The sequence below is a fragment of the Cervus canadensis genome, chromosome 5, assembly GCF_019320065.1.
Source record: "Cervus canadensis isolate Bull #8, Minnesota chromosome 5, ASM1932006v1, whole genome shotgun sequence".
NCBI lineage: Eukaryota > Metazoa > Chordata > Mammalia > Artiodactyla > Cervidae > Cervus > Cervus canadensis.
Window position 1 is genome coordinate 95,461,176 of NC_057390.1, and position 22,613 is coordinate 95,483,788.

Sequence of the window (22,613 nt, forward strand, 5' to 3'; positions counted from 1 at the left end):
GCCAGCAAGTCCTCCTGGGCCAGAGAGCCAGGCAAGGCCTTCAGTGGAAAAGCTGGCCTGGATGTGTCTGGAGGGAGGAGGAGGCAACTGGAGGGGCTGGGAAGCAGGATTTCTCTGTCTCCCCAGTTGCTCTGGGCTTCCCAGATCCCCTGAGGTCTGAACACTGTGCCAACATGGGGATGAAAAGAGACCAAGCCCACCACCTCATCCCCTCGGGCCTAAGGGAGGGCCGCTCTCCTGCCTCGCTCGGTCCACCGCCAGGTCCCCAGCACCGGTGTCCCTCCTCCGTCAGCCCTTCCCTCCTTCGCAGAGGTTTGCTGACCGACCACTGCAAGTCAGGGGCCTTCTAGGTGTTGGAGATACAACTACAGGTAAGACAAGAATTCCTGGGGCGGGGATGGGGGGAGTGGGGATGGTACTTTAGTGGAGGGGACAGCAAACGATGATGGAAAAATCTGCTAATGAAATCTGTGGTTGTTGCTAAAGAGAAAACAGACCAAGCTGGGGAAGGGAGAGGAGAGATCCCACCACGTTGACATTGGAGATGGGGTGGCCGCGGAAGGCCGTGTAGACGCTCCCTCACCATTCACTTCCCCCACCCCCCATCTGTGGCCTCTGTCCATGCAGGTGGAGCCCTGGCTACTGGTCTGGGCCACAGCTCAGGCCCAGAGTGCCCCTCCACACTGAGGCCGGAGATGCAGAGAAGGCAGATCTGACCCTGTCAAATCGCGGAGGCCCAGCTCCTTGGGGAGAGGGCAGGCCTGTCCCCACCGGCCCTCCCCCTTCTCGTGCGGAGAGGCGCTCTCCCTGGGGCTCAGGCCTCCCTCCCTCCTCCAGGTTTTGGGGCCTTGAACACGTTCCCAACCACCCTGCCCCCCTCTCTTCCTCCGGGCTTGGAGGTCACCTTCCCCGGGCCGGTAGGTGCCCCCCGCCACCACACGTGCCATCCTGTGGAGCCCTGTTGTCCCCTCTCCCGCCCCTCGCCCCTTGAGGGCTGGGACCGCGCCGGTCCTGTTCCGTGGCGTCCCCAGCGCCCCGCAAATCCTTGTCGAATGAATGAATGTCTCCGGGCCCGAGCCTCGGCCTCATTCACGTCAGATCTTCCGGGCCCTCCCCGGCCCGGCTCCGCCCTGGGTGGGGTTGGGTGGGGGAGCCCGGAGCGCCGCGGATCGCCGCCAGGGAGGTGGCGGGGGCGAGGGGTCGGTGACCTCGCCCTCCCGGCCCGGGGACCGATGAGGCCGGGGAGGGGCGCCTCTCCGCGGGCCCGGCTCGGCGCTCCCCGGGGCCGCCGATCCGCCGGCGCAGGCCCAGCCGGGCGGGCGGGTGCGGGGCGGGAGGTGGCGCCCGGCGCTGAGTGGCGGCTCCGGGTCCACCCCCCGCGCGCCGGTGCGGGCGGGAGGCGGGAGGCGGGGAGCGCAGGGGCGGCGGCGAGAGCGAAGCGCAGCAGCGAGCATGTGCCGCGGAGCTCAGTAACCAGGGACGACCGCGGCGACAGCGCGGCCGCGTCGGCGCCCAGCCCAGCGGAGCTCCGCGCCGCGGCGCCCGGAGAGGGCGGCGGCCGGACGGCCCGGGCCTGCCGAGCGGTGCCCCCGCGCCCCGGCCCCGCCGGCCCGGCGCAGACAAAGGCGCGGCCCCGGCCCGGCCCGCCGGCGCCCCCCGCGCGCCCCGCCCCGGCCCAGCCGCTCCTGCTGGGTGCCCCGACGGGGTCCGGCCCGGGGCGCGGGGGCCGCGGCCGCCGAGGATGGGGAAATCCAACAGCAAGTTGAAGCCTGAAGTTGTGGAGGAGCTGACCAGGAAAACCTACTGTGAGTGCGCGCGCCGGGACCCCCCGCCCCGCGCCCCCGGGCACTGCCTCCGCCCCCTCGCGCCCCTCCCCCCACGCGCGGTCCCCCACCCCCCACCGGCCCGCTCCGCGGCCCCCGTGTTCGCCCCTGAGGGGCCAGCTCCCCGCGAGGCAGCCACCCTCCCTCGGCCGTTCCCTGCTCTGCCCCCCACGCCCCGGGGCCCTCGGAAGCTCGCGGCCGCGCCCCCAACCTCACACCTGGCCCTATTGTTCTAGGGCACCCCCCCCACCCCGTCTCCACGCGCGCCCCGGACGTCTGCCGCCTGTCAGCGTGCGCGGGACCACCCCCGGGCCGGGGGGGCAGGCCCCGGTCCCTTCGCGGCCACCTCCCAGCAGAGCTGTCCAAAAGGGCAGGGATGGGCACGAGAGAGGGGCGGTGGGCCGCGGAGGGGGCGCCAGCCAGCGAGGTGGCTCGGCTGCGCGGAGCCGACTGGCGGCGGGGCGGGTGATTCATGCATCACGATGCTGCTGCTGCTACTGCCGCTGCTACTGCTGCGAGGTTGGCCTGTCGCCCCCTCCGTGGCCCTGATCGTGTGTTGGGAGGGTGGAGGGGGGTGGTGGCGAGACTTGCCAGAGAGCTGGCGGCGGTGGCGGCGGCGAAGGGTCCCGGGTGCCCTTTTGGCTGCAGGACTTCCAGGCTGATCTCTCCTCTGGCCCTGATCTCACCTTCCTGGCTTCCATCTCTACTTGCCAGACTGGGAAATGGGTTTCTGCAGCCCCAGGTGATCTGGCCCGCCGCATCCTGTAACCATCTGGGGCACCCCTGAGAGGAGGGTCTGCCCATCTCAGATGTTGCTTGGTCTGTCCCAGTGTGTCTCTCTCCACTTGTCCAACTCCTCACCTTTCCAGTTCGCTCGCATCTCCAGTTTCTCCATCCTAGACTTCTCCCTTCCCTGCAAGCCTCTGGGAGATGCCCCCGGAACACCAAGAGTTAATGGCTCTGGGTCCTGACCCACAAAGGGTCTCTTTTGGGGGATTTCCAATAAGACTGCTGAGGGGTGGGGAAGGGCTTCTGCCTGGGGGATCTGACTGGGAAGGGGGCAGGGATTCTGGGCTTGGGTTGGAATTCAGAACCCATACCTGGGCAGCTGTGTGGATCCGGCAGCTCTGCGCCCTCCCTGGAGGTGGCGGGCTGACCACCAGCAGCACCCGTTGATGGAGGCTCGGCTTCTGGTGGTGCATTGCACAACCTCTGCTCCCCACCCCCCCACCCCGCTCCATTGATCTTCTGAGCACGTTTGCAGGTCTGCCCGCGCCCACACTTCCACTCCGTGCCCCTTGGTCCCCGTGTGCTTGGCATGAAAGGGGCTTTCCTGAGTGGGTGCTCGTCCGCTAGAGGTACTGGCTCTTCTCCAGTGGAATTCTGCAGCATGGCGCTCACATCCCAGCAGCTGCTCCTCAAAGGGGGTGAGGCTCAGAGGACTCCATCCTTGCTGCTCTCACCCTCTTTCCAAGCTGGGCAAGTGGTCCTTTCCAGTTTGGCTGTGGTCTTGTGAGGTTTGCTGGGCCTTCCTGCAGGCTCTGTCCGGATGTGACCCGTAGCTGTCAGCAGGCAGGCTGCGTGGGGGGTCTTCCCGGGCAAAGGGCATGGTGGGCTTCAAAGGAGGGGTGGACTTGGGTGCTCCAGGTGTCTCCGGAATGGAGGGGAGCAGGGGAGGTACCTGTCAGCTGAGTGAAGCCCAGGTTCCTGCTCCTGGAGCGCATCACGCATCAAACTCCTTGCTTTGCTAAAACGTTCAGTCTTCACAGTGGTCCCAGAACTCAGGACCCCACGGCCCTCCCGTCACCAGGTGATGCCAGGACTTGAACGCAGGCCTGTCTGGCTCCCAAGTTATGCCCTTCGAGAGACCTCAGAAGTCGCCCTGAGAAATCCAGAGAAGCTTTTCTTCTTTCTGATTTCCAAGCTCTTGTTGGTGGAGTCTGGATGGGAAGGTTCCTGGGGAGGTCATTTTGTCCACTCCCCTCTCTCGGGGCAGATGTATCAGGTTCTGGAGAAGCTGAGTGAACAAGGTCTGGTTGGGAACCAGCCCCGTGGTGCTGGGCTGGGCCGGGCTATTTTTAAAGGCCTTTGGAGACCTGGAACAGTTTTGCTGAGGGAGCAAACGAGTCGGGTACTTTTTCTCAGGAGTTCCTACTTGGGTTTGGGCTGACAGGGATGGTGGCGGGCTCACGGGCCTTCTGTCTGTCTCCCTTGCTGGCATCCCCTTCCTCAGGGCAGGCCCTTCCTTCTCTGGTTGCGCTGGCACTTAGTAGGGCCGCAGGCCTCTGTTGAATAGAGAACCTCCCAGCAGGAACAGCAGAGAAAGCCTCCAGCCGGTTCTAAAGCCCACAGCTGGGCCTCCTGGTGACAGGGCGTGGAGCCATCTGCTCTTTGTTCAAGGGATTCTCTGTTTTGTACGGGGTCCAGAGAGGAGTGCGTAGGGAGGACTCTCAAATGTCAGCATCTCCTGGAGAGCCCCAGTTAAACACCAAGGTGCCCGGGTCTGGTTGCCTCCCAGATTTCCGATTCTCAGTCTGAGCTGGGCCCAGGCATTTGTCTCCTTGACGAGTGTCTGTCATGCAGACCTTGGTTCTGCAAGGTCTGCAACCGGTTCTCGGGGTCCCGGCATGTGTCAGCATCACCTGGTGGCCTAGGCCACCACCTCAGGTGACCTCCAACCTGCCACCAAAGGCCATAGGGGACCCCCAGGGGATCCCCAGATGTTCACGCCCCAGTCAGTGCCAGCTGCCATCCTTGGTGGGGAATCTCCTGTTTTAGGAAGAGACGATCTTGTTGGTGTGTGTGTGTGTGTGTGTGTGTGTGTGTGTGTGTAAGCAGGAGGCAGACTTGAAGCTCCCACTGTGTGGCCCTCCCTAGGCGCAACTGGATTTAGCCTAGCTGAACCGCTCCATCATTCAGCCTTGACACTGCAAAGCAGACTTTTTTCCTCCCCTGCAGATAAGATTTTGTAAGTCATCAGCACCCCGTAACCCAATCCTCACCCCTTTCTGGCACAGTTCACATCCAGGGGCAGTAAGAGGTTTGCAAGAGGTGCAGGCCCTGCCCAGCTGGGACTCATCAAACAGTGCTCGGTATGGCCAGCGGCCTGGTTTCTATGAGGTCTGGCTGGCTCATGTCCAACTTGTTGAGGCTGTTGTCAACCCTGTGTGCCCAGGCTATGGGACAGGCCGGCTCTTCACCTAACTGAGCCTCAGTTTCCTCACCTGCAAAATGGGTGTGCTCATGGTACCTGATTCCGAGGGTATGTGACAAGGCAGCAAGATAATTTGTGCACAGCATGATACAAAGTGAATGGTTGTTGCTGTTTAATCGCTCAGTCATGGCCAGCTCTTGCGACCCCATGGACTGTAGCCCAATAGCCTCTGTCTGTCGGATTTCCCATGCAAGAATACTGGCTTGGTTTGCCATTTCCTTCTCTAGGAGATCTTCCTGACCCAGGAATCAAACCCGTGTCTTTTATGTCTCCTATGTTGGCAAGAGGATTCTTTACCACTGAGCCACCTGACTCCTTAATGTATACACACACTTGTCAAGGGTGTAAGGATACATGTTAGTGATCATAATTAACACACTGTTTTGACTATAAAGTTTGGCTTCATCCTGAACTGGTCGCAAATATATCTTGTGGGCAAAGTACATCTCATCTCTCTGCAGAGGAATCTTCCATGGCCCTGGTCTTTGTGCCTGGCACTCAGGAGGCATAGAATGACGAGACTTTTGGTTGGCCCGAGTCTTAGCAGGTTCTTGTTTTACCAGCGGCAGTCTCCCTGCCCCCCTCCCCACAACTTGTTAATTTTGAGTCTGCCCTGATCTACCATTTCCTGAATGCTCACTCTGTGCTGGGCCCAGAGATGGAGATGTGAAAGAGAAATGTAATTCCTTCCCTCAGGTGGAAACCAGGCAGGTCATCCGGAAAACTGAGCTTGTGGGGCTCAAGCCATTTGTTGTGGTCTGAGCTGCCTCCATTTAAAGGCTTCTGGACCCACGCCAGCCGGTTCCAAGAGGCAGAAAGCTCCACCTCCCTCCCTCCTCATGGTGCTCACTCTCTTCCCATGGACCCTCTTTCCAAGACTCAGAGGAGGTCACCTCCCCCTGCCACTCTTGGTCAGCCCGGGCTCTGCCTTGCCCTGGCTTGCCAGCCTTGAGTCTCTTCGGCCTTTCCCCTGATGCCCAGAATGTGGGGGGAGGAGCGGCTGGCTGGGTTTTTGGGGGAGCTGGCAGCTAAGGCCTCTGAGACCCAGAGCAGAGAAGAGGATCCCCAGGAGTCTGGTTGAGAGATGCTGGTTGTCACCAGTCTCTCTGGCTTTGGGAAGGGTCCAAGAGGGTCCTTTCCTACAGGGAAAGGGATACTCTCTGAGGGTCACTTCCCCCTCCCAATCTGCTTGGCCAGAGAGGGGAGGCAGGATCTAAGCACTCGTCTAAAGATAAATGAGTGAGTCAGGGTGTGGAGGGCCCCACCACTGGGCAAAGGATAAGCCACTCAGGAGAAGGAAGGCCCTTAGGAAGGGAGGTGGCTTCTGCAAATCCTCTGCATCCCATGTGCATGCGGGTAAGACCCAGGAGGCTGCTCCCTGACTCCACTGAAAGCTAAACAGAGCACCAGCAGGAGGAATCGAGGTTAGACTCTTAACGGTGGGCCTTTGGGCAGGAAATAGCAAGTCCGTTGTAAACTCCATATCCTGGAGAATGGGGCCGGGTCCTCATTCACAGTCTGTGACCTTGGACAAGTCACTCATCCTCTCTGAGCCCCAGTTTGCTCATCTGCAATAACTGCCCAAGTGACTCTGTGGGTCTAAAGGGGAGAGGGCTTTGAGGTCCAAGTGTGGGTTGGAGGGGAGCAGGAGGTTAGCCACAGAGTCTCCGAGAGGGCTGTAGAACCCGGGGGCTGCATGTACTGGGGTTCTGGCCCTTTCCTTGGGCAAGCCTCGTCTCCTGGAGCCTCACTTTCCTCTGGGAAACAGACATCACAGGGGCCCCAGAGTCAGAGGATTTAGCATGCTGCCTGGTTCTGGGGAGGACCCTTTAAACCTCTCCTGGAGGTCCTCGGAGGCAAGTCCTCTGTCCTCCCGAGCAGGATATTCTCACTGGTTTACATTCTGCCCCTTGATGAGAGAAACAGAGGCCAGAGAGGGGCAGAGACTCCCCCAGGGCCCAGGTCACCTCCAAACACCTCTTCTGGCTCTCTGCCTCCTCCAGCTCCATCCGTCGCCACCCCCACCCCAGAGAGTTCTAGCATCTCACATCGCAAGGTGTCAGGGAAAAGCTCTTTCTCCTGTGGCAGCCTCAGGATTGGACCCAGCCTGCTCTGCTCCCAAGGCCAGGCCTGAGCCCCCCTGGGCTGACAGAGCAGGCCGGTGGACAGGTCTTGTGCCGTCCCTCACCCAAAGACCATAGGAAGGGGCTTGGACATTTTCTGAGGTGGGTGGGATGGGGGTCCATGGATGGAGGTGGTGGAGACAGGAGATTTGGGTTTGGATATCGTTTTAGCACATAGTCCAATGAATGGAGGGCTTCCCAGGTGGCTCAGTGGTAAAGAATCCGCCTTCTAATGCAGAAGATGCAAGAGACAAGAGTTCGATCTCTGGGTTGGTAAGACCCGCTAGAAAGGAGATGGCACCTCACTCCATACTCTTGCCTGGAAAAATTCCATGGACAGAGGAGCCTGGTGGGCTACAGTCCATGAGGTCGCAAGGGTGTCGGATGCTACTGAGCAGACATCTTTACCTTTTACCAGTGAGTGGATTGGAGAAGAGGGTTGCAATCAAAGTCGGGTGATCACGGTGATGAACTGGGGGTTCATCAGTGGGGGTGATGTTAAGGACAGATCCTGCATGTATTTGGAAGGAAGACCTAACAGGACTTGGTACATAGGTTTCATTACCTTGTGAATTTGAGATTATATACTCTTTTAACTTTTAAAAATCTGACAATTGTGAATGTTTGTCCACATCTTTAACTGTTCTTCTAAAACATGATTTTTAAATGATGCATCGTATAAATACAACATATTTTATTTAATCCCTGGCCACTGGACAGGTAGATTGCTTTTTTCTCCCCAGTGTAAACAGTGCTGTGACAAGCATCTTTGTACCAAATCTTGGCATAAACATCTCTGTAGTAAATTTTTGCACATGTCTCTTCTTGAAGATAAATTTCCCCAAATGAAGTTGTGGTATTACAGGCTGGGAACATCTTAAAAGGCTTCTGATTGAAAAATTGTTCGGTTGCTCTCCACAAAGTATCAATATGTTCCCATTTATGTTTTCAGCAAAAGTGGATGAGGGAGTGCCTATTTCCCTGTATCCTTGCCAGCACCGAGTATTATTGTTTTCTTAATAATTGCCAACTTGATGAAGAAGAAAAAAGTAGCTTGCTATTTCAATATTCATTTCTTTGATTACTGTAAAATAAAATCCTGGAATCTTTGAGCTAGAGGAGACTTTGGGGTCATGTAGTTCAATGTCCTCATTTTACTAACAGACCAGTCGAGTACCTGAGAGATGAAATCTCTCTCCCAAGGCCACATGGCAAATACACAGGGCAGGAACCTAGGACAGCTCATTCCCGTCGGGTGCCTCCCATGGTGCCATGATGAGTTGGCCTTTGGGGTGGAGATGAGGATGTCATTGAAGTTGATAAGGTTCATCTTGTCCTGAATCTCTCTTGCTCTCAGGTAAGGAAAAACAAATAAATGGAAATTAAAAAGAGATTCCTTCTTACTGTCATTATGAGATGAAATAGTTTGCATTGCATGTGGCCTGTCTACCAGGGCAGAAAGTGAGACTGTTAGTCGCTCGGTTGTGTCCGACTCTTTGCGACCCCATGGACTGTAGCCCGCCAGGCTCCTCTGTCTGTGAAATTCTCCAGGCAAGAATATTGGAGTGGATTACCATTCCCTTCTCCATGGGATCTCCCTGACCCAGGGATCAAACCTGGGTCTCCTGCCTTGCAAACAGATTCTTTACCATCTGAGCCACAGGGAAGCCAGGGCAGAGATCATCATAAATTAACATGCCAAGTTTCCAGATAATGTGAAATTGGGGTCAGATTCCCAGCCAGGAGTGGGACAGCAGAGTGGTGAGGGCTCAAGGGTAAGGGTGTTGGCCGTGTATCCCCGGGGAGCCCCCACCTCTGTGAGCTCTGGGTGCCTGGTGTGTGCCCGTCGGCAGGCGCAGGAACCGTTGCCAGTGAGTGGCAGTAATTGACCTCAAGGGATGGAGGCTGATTGGCCATCAGAATCAGGGGACGGTTCATGGCCACCCCCCTGGGAGGTCACAGGGTAGATCGTCACAGGCCCTTGACTGAGTTGGGAGCAAGTGGCAAATGCAGCAGACTTCCGTGTTTGGCCTGGCGGGTTGGTGGCTGGATTGTTCTGGGAGGTGGGGAGGGTGGGCCGGCTCCTGAAGGCTGGGTTTTAGGATCCTGCGTGCACGTGGGTCTGGGGGACTGGAGACACAGCTGCCTGGGGTTCTGTCCCAGAACCGCTGCAGCCTGGACAGTGACTGGAATCGCTAGCCCCTTCTGGGCCTTGGTTTCCCTTTGTGTACAGTGTTCAGATTGCCGGAGGGTGCGACTTCCTTTGGGGAAGCCCCCCGCCTCCTGGGCCCCAGGGACGGGACAGGCTTGGGCTCCAGCGTCCGATGACTTGGCTCGGCCACAGGCACATCCTTCCTCTTCTGATGCCTCCGTTTTCTCGTCTGTGAGCTGGGGATCATAAGCCCCCCATAACACAGGGCTATGTGTGGGATCAGACACGGCGGAGACACTGAGTTTGTGGCTCGCTCGGCGCTCCCTCTGAGCACGTCGGTGGTGACGCGGGACCCGTGAGCAGCGACTCGTGAGGATCAGAGGCTGTCGCCACGGCAGGAGTTGGACCTTAAATCACGTCTGTGGGATGCAGTCCCAGCTTAGGGTTCACGTGTTCGTCACTCACTCCTCCCGGGAGCTCTGCGTGGTCCCCGCTTTACAGATGAGGAAACTGAGGCTCAGAGGGGACCGCAGCTGGCCCAGGGCACACACCTGGTGAGTGAGGCCTGGAGGAGGGGTCCTGTGCGGGTAGGGGGGGAGGCGCGCCAAGACGCTAAGGGCATGGGTGTGGGTGAGCGTGAGTGAGTGTGGGCGCCGGGAGTGGGCGTTTAGTGTGAGTGGTGGGGTCGCGGCGTGTGTCGGGAGTGGGCGAGCGGCACGTCGGTGTGTGTGAGGGCAGGTCTGAGCAGGTTGTGATGTAGGTGTGCAGGGGGGGTGGGGGCACTTGGGTGGGAGGCAGAGACAGGCCGCGGCTGGGCCAGAACTCGCTCAACTGCCTGCCCCGGGGCCAGGTGACGTGGCTGCCGCGTCTCTCCCTTTCTGCCCTGGCCTCGAGGCTTCGGTCTCTGGGAGCCCCCTGCCCTTGAGCCATGGGGAAATGTCATTGGAAGGAAAGACGGTAAGGATGAATCCTGTTTACCAAGTGGGCACTCGGTGCCAAGCATGCGGAGTACCGACTTCCCTCCTGTGTTCTCACTGCAGCCCGGGGAGTAGGGTCTATTGTGTCCATTTTACAGATGAGGGAAAGAAGGCCCAGGCAGGTTCAGGGACATGTACGTCCAGCCAGTCAGCAACCAAGATGGGGCTCGTGCTTAGACTTAGACCTTTGTCTTGCCAAAGCCATGCCCTTCCCACCCCGTGCCAGGGTCCCATCTCTGTAAGCCTTGTAACCTTGGAGCTGCTGCCGAAGGAAGTGAGTGCCCCGTCAGTGGAGGCATTCAAGCAGCTGCTGGAGGGTCAGACAGTGCCAGGTGTTCCTGGATGCCTGGGCCGGATGGGAGGTTGTGGTGGGGTGGTGGTAGGATCCTTCCAGCTGGAAGCACACACAGCCCTACTGATCTTATTTATTTTTGGCGGTGCTGTGTGGCTTGCAGGATCTTAGTTTCTCCACCAGGAACTGAACTCATGCCCTTGGCAGTGAAAGTGTAGAGTCCAAAGTACCGGATCGCCGGGGAACTCCCAGCCCTACTGGTCTAGCTGTTCTGATTTCTGCAGGGACTGGAGGCAGCCTTGCTTGGCTTCCTCTGGGGCAGAGCTGAGGCCTGCAGGAAGGTGGCAGGAGAAGGGCTGGGACGAGTCCAGGGAGCCCCACCAGGAGCTTGCAGTGGGCCGGGCTGCACCCCCGCCTCTGAGCTCTGCCCCATCCATGGGGGGCCTTGGGTTCTGACCTTGTGTGGACCCTGTGCTGACCTCAGGGAAGCCCCCCAACGTGTGAGCTCTGGAGCAGAGCACCCCATTGTGCAGTGTTCTCTGCTTTCGGGGAGCCCACAGACTGGGGGCTGGGAAGCTGGTAGGGGGCAGCCTGAGGAGGGGGCCCCCCAAGAGTGAGGCCGTGGAGGCCCAGAGCGCCCCGGCCACCCTGCCCTGCCCCTGCCTGGCATGGGTGGGGTGCCTCGGAAAGTGTCTGTTGGACCAAGGAAGATGCGGAGTCCTCACGGGGGCTCAGAGGCACAGTGACACAGAGGACCGCGGGGTCTGGGGGCCGGGTCGCTGCAAGCGACTTGAGGGCTGGGACACATCTGGTGGATTTAGGGGCTTGTTCAGGGCCCAGCCTAGACCACAGTGCAGGCCTGTGTGTGCCTCTGGGGACGGCTCAGTCTTCCCAACGTGCTTGTCCATGTGTTGCTTTGTTTCGCTCCTCCGATGACCCGGGTGGGACCCATCTGTGCCCCTGCCCTGCCATCTGATGGGGGCGGGGAGTTGCCAGGTCAGAGTCTGGGATCCCCGTTCCAGCCCACGGCTTGCCGTGGCCTTTGACTGCGCCTCTCAGGGTCTCCAGTCCCCATCCATCGCGCTCTCAGTAAGATGGGGCGTCGCCTTTTCTCAGCCCCGGGGAAGCCTGACCGACGGTGCCCCCAAGGAGGCCGTGCTCCCCCCTCGGGAGCCCGGCGGGGCGCTCGGGATGGTGCGGGCCAGCTGCTGGCTCTGGCACCCCTGCTGTCACGAGGTGGCCCCGGAAGCTGGCGGGGCGTCCAGGCCACACGGAGCTCTGGATTCCCTGGCAGGGGAGGAGGAGGAGGGCAGAGGAATGTGGCTTTGAGGAATGTTTAACCCAAGGCAGAAATAGCACTCTGCTTTTTTTTTTTTTTCATTCCAAGCTTGGGTTTTCATCTAGGAAGTGGGCTCAGAGTGCCATTCTCTCTTTTCTTCAGCCTTCTCTGGCTCCCCTACTGCTCTGGCCTTCTGGGGGCAGGACGTGGCCTCTTTTTTTTGTTTTTTTAAACTAGGAAGCTGCTGTGGGAACCTGAAAGGACCCTGGATTTGGAGGAAGGCAGAGTTGGTTGGCTTTACCCCCCAGTTCCCTACTTCCATTAGAAAAGACCCTGATGCTGGGAAAGATTGAGGGCAGGAGGAGAAGGGGATGACAGAGGATGAGATGGTTGGATGGCATCACCAACTCAATGGACATGATTTTGAGCAAACTCTGGGCAGTAGTGAAGGACAGGGAAGACTGGTGTGCTCCATGGGGTCGCAAAGAGTTTAGACACGACCGAGCGACTGGATGACAACAGCCCCATCTCCCAGGCCTGTGATCCCTTCTGACCCTGACACCTACCTTCTCTTCCAGGGGTAGGGGAGGAAATGGGATCTGAGATCTAGGGACCTGGTGGGGGTGGGGGACGGGACAGGATTTGAGATGGCTTGTTGGAGTTCCCCTGCAGGGACCAGCCGGGCCTGGGTACAACGCCCAGCTCCTCTCATCAGCTCTGCGATCTTGGCCAAGCCCTTTCCTGTGGAGCCTCCTCACTTCATCTGTAAAATGGGCCAGTGATGACAGCCCCGCCTCCCGGGGTGATGGATGGAAGAGGGCCTGGACATCCTAGACTTGAAAACCCTTCTCTGAGTCCTGGGGGCCTCACGCGTAAAATGGGAAAACACCCCCCCCGCCACGGGCCTGCAGCCAGGTGACATGAGGGTCCTCACCAGGGATGAGCGGCCACTAGGACAGCTTTTGATCTGACCCTTCCGTTTGCCTTGTTCCCTGGGGCCCCCCATCCCCGCCCACACTTGGCTTATACCAGCGCCCAAGTCCCCTCCACGGAGGGGCCTGGGACCCAGCCAGTGCCTGCCCCAGACCTAGCGGTGAGGATATGTATATCCCACCCTGCTTCCATCAGGCTATGGGCACCGTGAGGATGGGACCACGTCTGGTCTCGGACAGAGCCTGGAACACGTTTGTCAGAAGGAAGGAAACAAATCCATTGATGCACACGCTAATGGATGAAGGATGTTTTTTCTCATTCATCTTGGGTCTTTGCTGGCCTGGCCTCCTCCCACCTCCTGCCTGGGTGATGGGGGGCTTGCCACATCTGGGGGAGACGGGTGGACCTCAGACGGCAGGGGCTGGGAGGCTGGGCCTCAGCAGGTCAGGCCTAGCGAGGACCCCAGCCCCTCTCTCCTGCTGGGGCTGGGGAGATGAGGAGGGGGTCCAGCCAATCAGCTCAACCCCTCCTTTGAGGCCCCTCCTGCCCCTGTCTCTTTGTAGGAACCACAAGATTCCTGTTCAAAGGCAGGAGATGGGGCTATTTTTGGCACTGTGGGGGAAAAAAAGGAAAGCTTCCCTTCTGTTCAAAAATATATGGTGTGTGTGCTGGGCAGGCGAAGAGCTTGATGGAGCTCAAAGCCTCTGCTGGCAGGAAGGGGGTCCTGCCCCGGGCCCCCGTGGCCCTGCCCCTCTCCATGGTTCGCTAGCCCACATGGCCACATTGGGCAGTTATTGTTTCCTTGCTAGGCCTGAGCGGAATGGGATCTTAATTAAAACCAACAGTAGTCATCAAAATAAGGGAGAGGAGCCTGCCAACTGCTCCCACCTTGATGCATGTTTCCGCCGCCCTGGCTCCATGGAGGGGTCTGGGTGGTCATGAGAAACGTTCTGGGCACGTCTCCAGGAAGGAGGGCCAGCCCGCCGTGCACGAACGGGTGAAGGCCCTGGGTGCCCTTGTGGGCAAGTCTGGCTGAGGGCATCCCTGGGCCACTATGCTACCCTTCAATCCCCAATCCAGAAAGTCATGGGAGTGCCAAGACATGGGGTAGATTGGATGGATGGATTTCTGGCCCTCCTGGTATTCGGTTTGGCAGGGAAGCAAGATAGAGCGTTGTGCAACGCAATGCGAGTCCACCGGGTCTGGGGTGCACCTGGGAGGGCTTCCTGGAGGAGGCGGTGTTTTAGGAGAGACGGTTATCACGTACGGTTGTGAGAGTTGGACCATAAAGACGGCTGAGCACCAAAGAATTGATGCTTTCGAACTGGGGTGCTTGAGAAGACACTTGAGAGTCCTTTGAACTGCAAGATCAAACCAGTCAATCCTATAGGAAATCAACCCTGAATATTCATTAAAAGGACAGATGCTGAAGCTCCAATACTTTGGCCACCTGATGCAAAGAGCTGACTCATTAGAAAAGACCCTGATGCTGGGAAAGATTGAGGGCCAAGGAGAAGGGGCGACAGAGGATGAAACGGTTGGGTGGCATCACCAGCTCAATGGACGTGAATCTAAGCAAGCTCCGGGAGATGGTGAAGGACAAAGAAGCCTGGCGTGCTGCAGTCCATGGGGTCGCAAAGAGTCGGACACGACTGAGCGACTGAACAACAAGGGTAGGGTTCCTAGATGTGCTAAATAGTTATTCGTTGTTTATGTGAAATGTGAATTTTTATTTGCTCACTCTGGCAGCACGACCTGGGGGAGATGTAGGAGCTGAGATGCCACGGGGAGATTTGGGGGGAGGGGTGGTTTATGGGAGATGCTGAGAGTGTTTCACAGAGAAGGAACAGTGTGTTCTGGGTCTGGAGGCATCAAGCTGTGGCAACTCTGAGGCCCTGGAAACCCGGAGGAGCAGGGGTGGGAGGGTAGAGGGGGTGCCCCGGAACTAGATGCTGATTGGAACTAGAGGCTGATCGGGGAAACCCTCAGTGGAGCAGCTGACCAGCAGGGCAAGGCTCCACTCAGAGGCCACACTGGTGGGGCCAGCCTTGGGAAAGAGGTGAGGACACAGGGCACCGTGAGGGAGAAGGGGGCCCGTCTTGGCCCGAGGAGGCACCAGTGGGAGGTCAGGGTCACGGTCCAGCCTCTAGTGGGTTTTGGCCAGGCTGGCGGGTGTGCGGGTGTGAATTTCTCGGAGTCCCAGTGCCGGAGTCCAGGACAATGAATGACCCGACTCAGCTCTTAAAGGGCCAGAGCTGGAGTCGGAACCCTCAGAGCTGTGAACCCTGGGCTCCTGGGGCTCCCCCCTCGCAGGCCCTGGGATGTGTGCCCTGGAACCCTTGGGGGCCCCTGTGATGAAGGCCAGCCCGGCGTGTCCCTCCCTTTCCCAGGACTAGGGACAAAGCAAGGAAGTGGAGGCTATGGGTCAGAGGAGGCAGAGACCATTGGCCCCAGGACGGTGTGGATAGGAGGAGGGCGACTATCCATGGCTTCTTGTCGCCCCCTCCCCTCCCAGATGCTCATGTTATTGGCCCTGGGTGTCCTGCCCTGCCTTTGCGTGCAGTGACACCTTTAATAATAGTAGCGATTGCTAACATTTTGGAATCTTTGCTGTGCTCCGTCTGCCTGGATCATAGGCTGCTTCTTTTAAGTATTTACTTGGCTGCACTGGGATCTTCAATCTTTGCTGCAGCATGTGGGATCTAGTTCCCTGACCAGGGATCGAACCTGGGCCCTCTGCATTGGGAGTGCAGAGTGTTCCCCACTGGAGCACCAGGGATGTCCCGTGGCACTTCTCCCCTGGCCCCTTCTGGTGGTCCCCAGATCTCACCGTGCTCTGAACTTTGGGCATCAGCAGCCCCAGTGCTGGCAAACCCCTTCTCTCTGCCCGCTGAGGTCTGATCGCCTTTATAGGTCTGTGTAAGCGCCCCGTCCTCGGGGAGAACGCCCTGACCCCTGCTTGGGTCAGTTTCCTGCTTTACATGACAGATAATTAGACAGCCTTGTGGTCCCCTGCTGTAGGTCCAAATCTCCAGTTCCATCAGGGCCTTGAAGGACAAGGACTGGTGTCTAGGTCACTGTCGTGTTCCCTGGCCCATATGAGTGCTCAGAAATTAATTGCCAGATGAACAAAGGGGTGAAAAATCCTGTTTGTTCCTTCTAACCGCCCTGGAAGGAAGGTTTTGTCACCATCACCACCATCCCCATTTTACAGGTGAGGAGACTGAGGCTCAGAGAAGTGAACTCAGTTTCTTAAGGTTTCACAGGGGCTAAAGAATGAATTACTCAACTCAGAAATAGATCCTTCCTGTTGGCCAGGTGCCTCAGTCTCTCCTGCAGCCTCTGAGCTCAAACCCAGGTCTCCCGCATTGCAGGCAGATTCTTTACCAGCTGAGCCACAAGGGAAGGCCCTGACCTTGGCAGGTGCTTGGAAAATATTCGTGAAATTGGGCTGCACCAAATCCCTGAGCACTCCACTCCACTCTGAAATGTTTGAGAGGTTCTCCCCCAGGAGTCCTGAGAAAATCTCGAATGTCAGCCTTTCCCCAAGGTCTCAAAGGAAGCAGAAGGTGTGGTTCGCTTCCTTCAGGACCTCCCACTCTTCCGGAAGATTCAGAGTCTGTCGGTAGAGAGGGCTTGAACCAGGGAATCGTCGGAGTCATACCTTGGTGTGTGTGTGCGTGTGTGACAGGGTGAGCGAACACATGTGTAGTCACCGAGGCCAGTCCATTTATTAGCCAGAAGTAACTGAGTTTCAGACGATAAAGGCAGGTATGTCTACTTTCCAACTTACCCACCTAAATCAAGCATAACACGTGTGTTCTACAAGAACGAATGCGCGCAGAGCACCTGCTGGGTACTGGATGCTGTTCTATGGCTGTGATGTAGGCGGACTCAGATCCTGCCCACAGATTCAGCCACTGGGGAAGGACAAAATTGGAAGTTGCAGGCATTCCTTGTACTGTTTTTCTGATGTCACTGTTGAGAACATTTCTGCCAGTTCCTTCTCGTCTCTTCACTATGTATATAGCTATGGCAGGTTTTAGCGTGCTCCGTTTTCAGATGAGATTCAGAGAGGTTAACTGACTTATTCAAGGGTGCACAGCTGGGACGTGGGAGAGCCGGGATTTGAACCTGTGTCAGTGTGCCTTGGTCTGGTTCCCTCATCAAAGCAAGTCATTAATAGATCAGCAGATACTATGGACTTCTGCCTCCCAGCCCTGGTGGCCCTTTTCTGGGGATTCAGAGAAGCCAGAGATTCAAGGGGACAGATGGTGAAGTGCAGGAATCAGGCAGAATGTTAAACAAGGTTATCCTCAGAATACATTTCTGTGATGTTTTAAACACCGCACTTCCGGACAAGCTCTGCTGTCACTCAGACCTTGGTTCTGGCTCCAGCTCCACTGCAGGCTAACTTTGGTTCTTGGGCAAATGGCTTTACTCCTGGGGTCTCAGTTTCCTGATCTGTATAATGGGGATAATCAAAATCCTTGCCTCACAGCATCATTTGGGCACTGAATGAGCTTTAGGCATGAGACGTGCTTTGTCTAGGACACACACACAGTCATGCCTAATATATGGCAGCTCTTTCGTCTTGCTATTCCTGGAAGCCACGAGACAAATGACATCTTCCTGCAGTTTGACTTGAGAACATTTTGGGAACAGTTATTCAACTTACATAGAAATTAAAATCAATGCATTTTGAAATTTTAATTTTAAAGCAAAACAAACGTCTGTAAATGAGGAAATAGACTGCAAAATCTACAGAAAAAATTGAACTAAAACACGTGACTTGAACTACACCTTTTGTTCAGTGGTTTCCTGGACTCTGCCCCTCTCTCCTGGGATGGGGGACCCTGGGCTTCTTCCCTCAGGGGTCTGGGGAGGGCACCTTTGGGGAGACCTTGGACTCCTCCTCCAGGGACAAAGCACTTTCTCCTACCTGTGAGTGGGTCAGAGTGAACATTCCTACTCCATTTGTCAGAGGAGAAAACTGAAGCTTGGAGTGGGAAATGAATCACAAAGATTCAAGCTCTATTTGGGAAATCTGAAAGCCAGAAAGGTCACAGTGTCCAGGAGAAAGATGGGGTCCAGGGGGCCTTAGTCTCCAGGAGAGGTAGCACTTTGATGGACAGGAGCTGCTGCTCCCCAAGTCTCACGCACCCCAGTGCCTGGCCCACGATAGGTGCTTGGCGAGGGCTTACTATGGCTGGGGGCACGGGGTGGGCGTCCCCCTTCTTGGGGATGACCATCTCCAGGCTAAAGCCTTCTTGACTTTGGGCTCAGGAGTCACGTGGACCTGACCTCCCACCTCCCACTGACCACTCCTCCACTACTGGCCACGAACGTGACCTGGGACGAGGGCCTTTGCCTCTTGTGCAGCCTTGGTTTCTTCACGAGTGAAGTGGGCTGCTGGGGATCCTTCACCTCTCAGCACAAGGGCTGGTGCAGCCCCAGAACTCAGCCAGTGGGGTGGTCTGGGGCTCAGGGAGGAGCCTGAGGGGCCACGTGGGACCAGGGGCCTCTGAACTGGGGTCTGAGAGCCTGAGCAGCCTCTCAGGCCTGGGTTCCCTTGAGGGCCTCTCTGCTCTGCGTCCAGTCTTGGCCCGGGCCCCACCGCCTGGCTCCGCTAGCCCCTTGTCCCATCTTGCCACAATGGCGGTGAGACCCCTGATGTTTTCTGCCGATACCGTGGCTGTTGGCATGCGAGTCTGTGGCTCCGCGTGGAGCACTCATCGCTTGCTGGGCTCAGCACCTTCAACCGCTTCTCGTTGGCGCCGGCAGCAGCCCTGTGATGGAGGAGGAAACCACAGCTCAGAGAGGGGACTGCGCTGACCGTGGTCACACAGTGACCGCATAGTGGGTGGACCCGTCCCTGCAGTGGGAGAGAGCCTAGCTTCTTTGGGGCTGTGGTCAGGTCCTTCAGGCCTGAGTTCAGGGCATCGAAGAGCAGGTCTGGGAGCCTGGGGCCTGGCTGGGCCCCTCCCTGCCCGAACCCACCCTCTGTGGTCAGGGAACCAACATCCACTCCAGGTTCCTGAAGTCAGGGGGCCCTGGCGCTCTCCCCAGACCCCCAGTGGGCTCTTCTGTAGATGAAGCAGCCCCAGGACTGCTCAGTCATCCTGCCACCCAGCACCCTAATCCCTCTTAGTGTGGAGGATGGGGGGAGGATGGGGTAAGGAGCAGGGGCAGGAGCTGTCAGAGCCGGGTCAGCTCATGGGTGACTTTTATAGTGGCTCCCTGCAAACCGCAGGAGCCCTGGGCTTTGTGAGGGTCTCCGGAGCCCCGCGTGGAGGGCGGGGTACAGGGCTGGTGGCTGTAATAGTGGCTTATGGCCCTGGTCTCCCCCAGGGCTGGCAGTCGGCGAGCCTGCACAGAGGGTGCAGGGTGGCAAGGCAGGCGGGGCCCTGCGGGCGGCCGTGGGCCCCTACTGGCTGGAGCTCAGCCAGCGAGGGTGGAAATAGCCAAGGGGGCTGGGCCACTGCCACTCCTGGGGGAGGCCTGAGCGGGCTGGGCTCTGGGAGACTGGCTTCTTCTGGGTGAGGGCGAGGGGCTCCCGGAATGCCCAGGAGGGCTGGGCGAGAGGCCAGGCCTCCTTCCTGATGAAACCCAGGCCGGCCCTGAAGCCCAGCTCCCCCCGCAGCTGGACATTTATGGAAAATAGGCGCAGGGCGGGCTGGAGGGCGCTGGGTCTGCTCTGTGCCCAGCCCGGCGAAGGCATGGACCGACCTCATTGCAGGGCAGTGGCTGTGGGTGGCACGCCTCACCTCTCCTCTAGCGACGGCTCTGCTGGAGGGTCCGTGTCACGGACAAGCCTGCCTGCCGCCCCTGGCCGAGGTCACCGTGTTGTCTGCTCCAGGGCGGGTGCTCACCCTGCGGTCTCCTCTCGGCTCCCGCCTGGTGTTCCCCCTTGGGGCCTCTGGCCTGGGGGCCTGTGAGCCTCCATGGTCATTGACTCGCTGCTCTTAGGTGACTTCGTGGGGGCGTGGAGGTCTCAGGAGCCCTCCCCCCCCAGAGGGGAAGCCGCATGGCCCCAGGTGGGGGGCAGCCAGGATTCGCCTACTCCTCCCTGGAGCACCCGTGTGTGTCCATGGAGTCTATGCGGGCTCACCCCAGGGGCTGTGTGTGACTCATGGGTCTGGGACAGCTCAGTGGGGAGTGATCGGGGCTTGGGGAGCTTGTGGCTCTTGGGCGATCAGAGAGAGCCCCGCTCACACAGACCTTGGGCGGCCTGCCCCTACTGGTGGGAAACCTCAGAGGCCTTATTGAACGCTCTTTCTTGTCTTCCCATCCCCCTGGTGTGGCCCTTCACATTTGGCACAGCAGGTGACGCTGCCGTGAGCAGCAGGAGAGGCAAGGAAACTGAGGCCCAGACTCAGGAAGTGACAGGTCACGCAGGAAGGGAGCCGCGGAGCCCTGAAATCCACAGTGTCCCAAGACCACCATGCTCCCTATGAGCAACTGCCCCTTGGGGGAGGGCGGGGGTCCCTGCCCCTGGGCTGGGGGGGCCAGGCTGCTGCGGTGCAGGGGGATGCGTCCTGGCCCACTAGCACGTTCCCTCCCTTCTCTGAAGAAGCTTTGCTGGGAGGGGAGGGATGTGACCAAATTAGGGCTGCTGGCCGCTGCCGAGTGGGGCCCAGATGGGAGGTGGGGGGATGGGAAGAAGTTGGCACAGCCCTGGGCTGGGGCTGGGGGGCTCCGGGCCGGCCCTGGACGGTGGGGATGTTCTCCTGTTCTTCAGAGAACCAGGATGGGTGGGACTGCCTGGTAAGGCAAGAAGGGGTGCTCACAGGTTGGGGACCCAGGAGGGGAAGACTGGTCTGGGTACATTTGGGCCATGTGGTCCATGAAGGGACCCTGGGCTGTCAAGAGGAGCTAGAAGTCTGGAGGGAGGGGTGCGGGGTACACGTGCTGCCTCCCCCCCAGCCAGAGAGATCATGAGGAGGTCTCTGGGTGGGGACTTGGAGAACCCCAATATTTGGAGCCCGAGCAAAGGAGAGCCCGGAGACCTGGGGGGGAGCTTTGGTGGCGGATGAACTTCTGGAAGGAGCAGGATCCGTGATGTCAGAGGGTGGGATTCTGTGATGAGGGGTTGCAGGTGGCCAGGTCCAAACGGCCCCCACGGTCTCTTTTTGTGTGAATCAGACCGGAGGCCCCTTTGCTGATGGCTTTTCCTTCAGCGGCTGTGAGGGTGGGGGAGGCATGACCGGCATTCTTGCAGCCTTTGTCCCTGGAGATGGAAAGGGACCCCCCCGCAGAACGGGCCTGGGGAGGCCGCCTGCAGGGAGTCCTGCAAGCGCCTCTGCAGGGGCTGCAGCCCCTGCTGTCTGTTTCCACCGTGTTTGAGCTGAGCTTCCATCAGGAGAGAGGTATTTTGCTTTAGGGAAATAAAAATCAGACTCAACATTTATCCTGGGCTCCAGGGACCAGCTCTCAAGTTCTTTCCCGGCAGACAGAGCTGTGGGCAAGGGAGGAGGAGCAGAGAGCGCCCGGGAATGGGGCTCTGGGAGTGGGAGGGGAGCAGGGGGCCTGGGTGGACCCCCACCACAGCCAGGGGTGAAGACTGGGTCGGGGGGCAGGGGCTAGGCCCTGCTCTCCACGCTGAGCCCCCAGCAGGCCCGCTCTAGCTCCGTTGCCCCTGGTGCTCAGGGCAGGTCAGCGGGAGGGAGTCCAGTGGACACCCAGCTGTCCTCTAAGCTGGGAATTTTCTATCCAGCCCTCAAGAAACCCTCCCGATGGCTCTGCCTGCTAGGCGTCTATACCCATCCTTCAGATGAGGACCTTGAGGCTCAGAGAGGATAAGTCGCTTGTTTTGGAGCAAGCCAGTCTACCAGTGGTGGAGACAGGTTGCTGACCCAGAGCCTCTCCAAGTTTAGGCTGCATGGTCTTAAATACCGGTTTCCTTAACGAGCCTGGAGGCAGGAGCGAGCTGGAGAAAGGCAGCTTGTTTTTAAAACTGGCCGGAGCCAGTCGTAATGGGGAAGGTAAACACGTGAGAATCATATTTTAGGACGTGTTCCCAGCCCAGCCAAGTGGTTTGGTGACGATGTGGGAATCAACAGGGTCTATTCTCTGCCTCCCACGTTGGGACACTGGGGCTGGGCTTTGAGGGTGATGCTAGGAGAAGCGCTTGACCACTGGGGACTTAGCATCCATCTGGGAAAATGAGGGGGGGAAAGGGCTTCTAATGAGCCCTCGCTGGGTGCCAGACATCGCACTGAGCACTCTAACTTCATCCCCCTTCTCTCAGAGGGAGGTTGTTATTTGTCCCATCGGTGGCTCAGACTGCTACCTGCAATGCAGGAGACCCGGGTTCGATCCTGGGTCAGGAAGATCCCCGGAGAAGGGAATGGCTACTCACTCCTGTAATCTTGCTTGGAAAATTTCAAGGACAGAGGAGCCTGGCAGGCTATACTCTATGGGGTTGCAACGAGTCAGACACGAGTAAGCGAACACTTTCACATGCACAGATGAACAAACCAGGGCTCAGAGATGTGAGTTCATTCGTCCAAGGGCACACGGCCAGAGCCTTCTCTGTGGTCTGCCCTATTTTTCCAGTGTTCTGTAACCCCTTCTCCCTGGCTTGGCCCTGCAGGCAGCGCCCTGTCTGACCCTCTGTTATATAGTTGTTGGGAAGACAAGACTCCATTTAAACAGTGCTTCCCACATATGAAGGGGGTTCCCAAAGAGGGGGCTTAGAAGAGCTTCCTAGAAAAGGGACATCCCAGCTGGGACTTGAAAAGTGTTGTAGGAGTTACTCCAGTGACAGAGGTGAGGGCAAGGGTTCCGGCAGAAGGAGCAGCCGGTACAAAGGCCTGGA

General features: G+C 58.3%; 1 protein-coding gene across 3 annotated transcripts in view; it reads left to right on the plus strand.

Annotated features, from left to right (window-relative positions):
• Positions 1-1,603: 1,603 nt before the first annotated feature.
• Positions 1,604-22,613, plus strand: part of NCS1 (neuronal calcium sensor 1) — a 55,730-nt gene continuing 34,720 nt past the window's right edge. For 2 of the 3 annotated variants that reach the window (XM_043469849.1, XM_043469850.1), the window contains exon 1: positions 1,604-1,805. In XM_043469849.1, the coding sequence (XP_043325784.1) occupies positions 1,742-1,805 (64 nt within the window). In that variant the 5' untranslated portion in view covers positions 1,604-1,741. Of the gene's footprint in view, positions 1,806-19,314; positions 19,631-22,613 lie in introns of those variants that run through there. The other variant, XM_043469848.1, reaches the window with a different exon arrangement.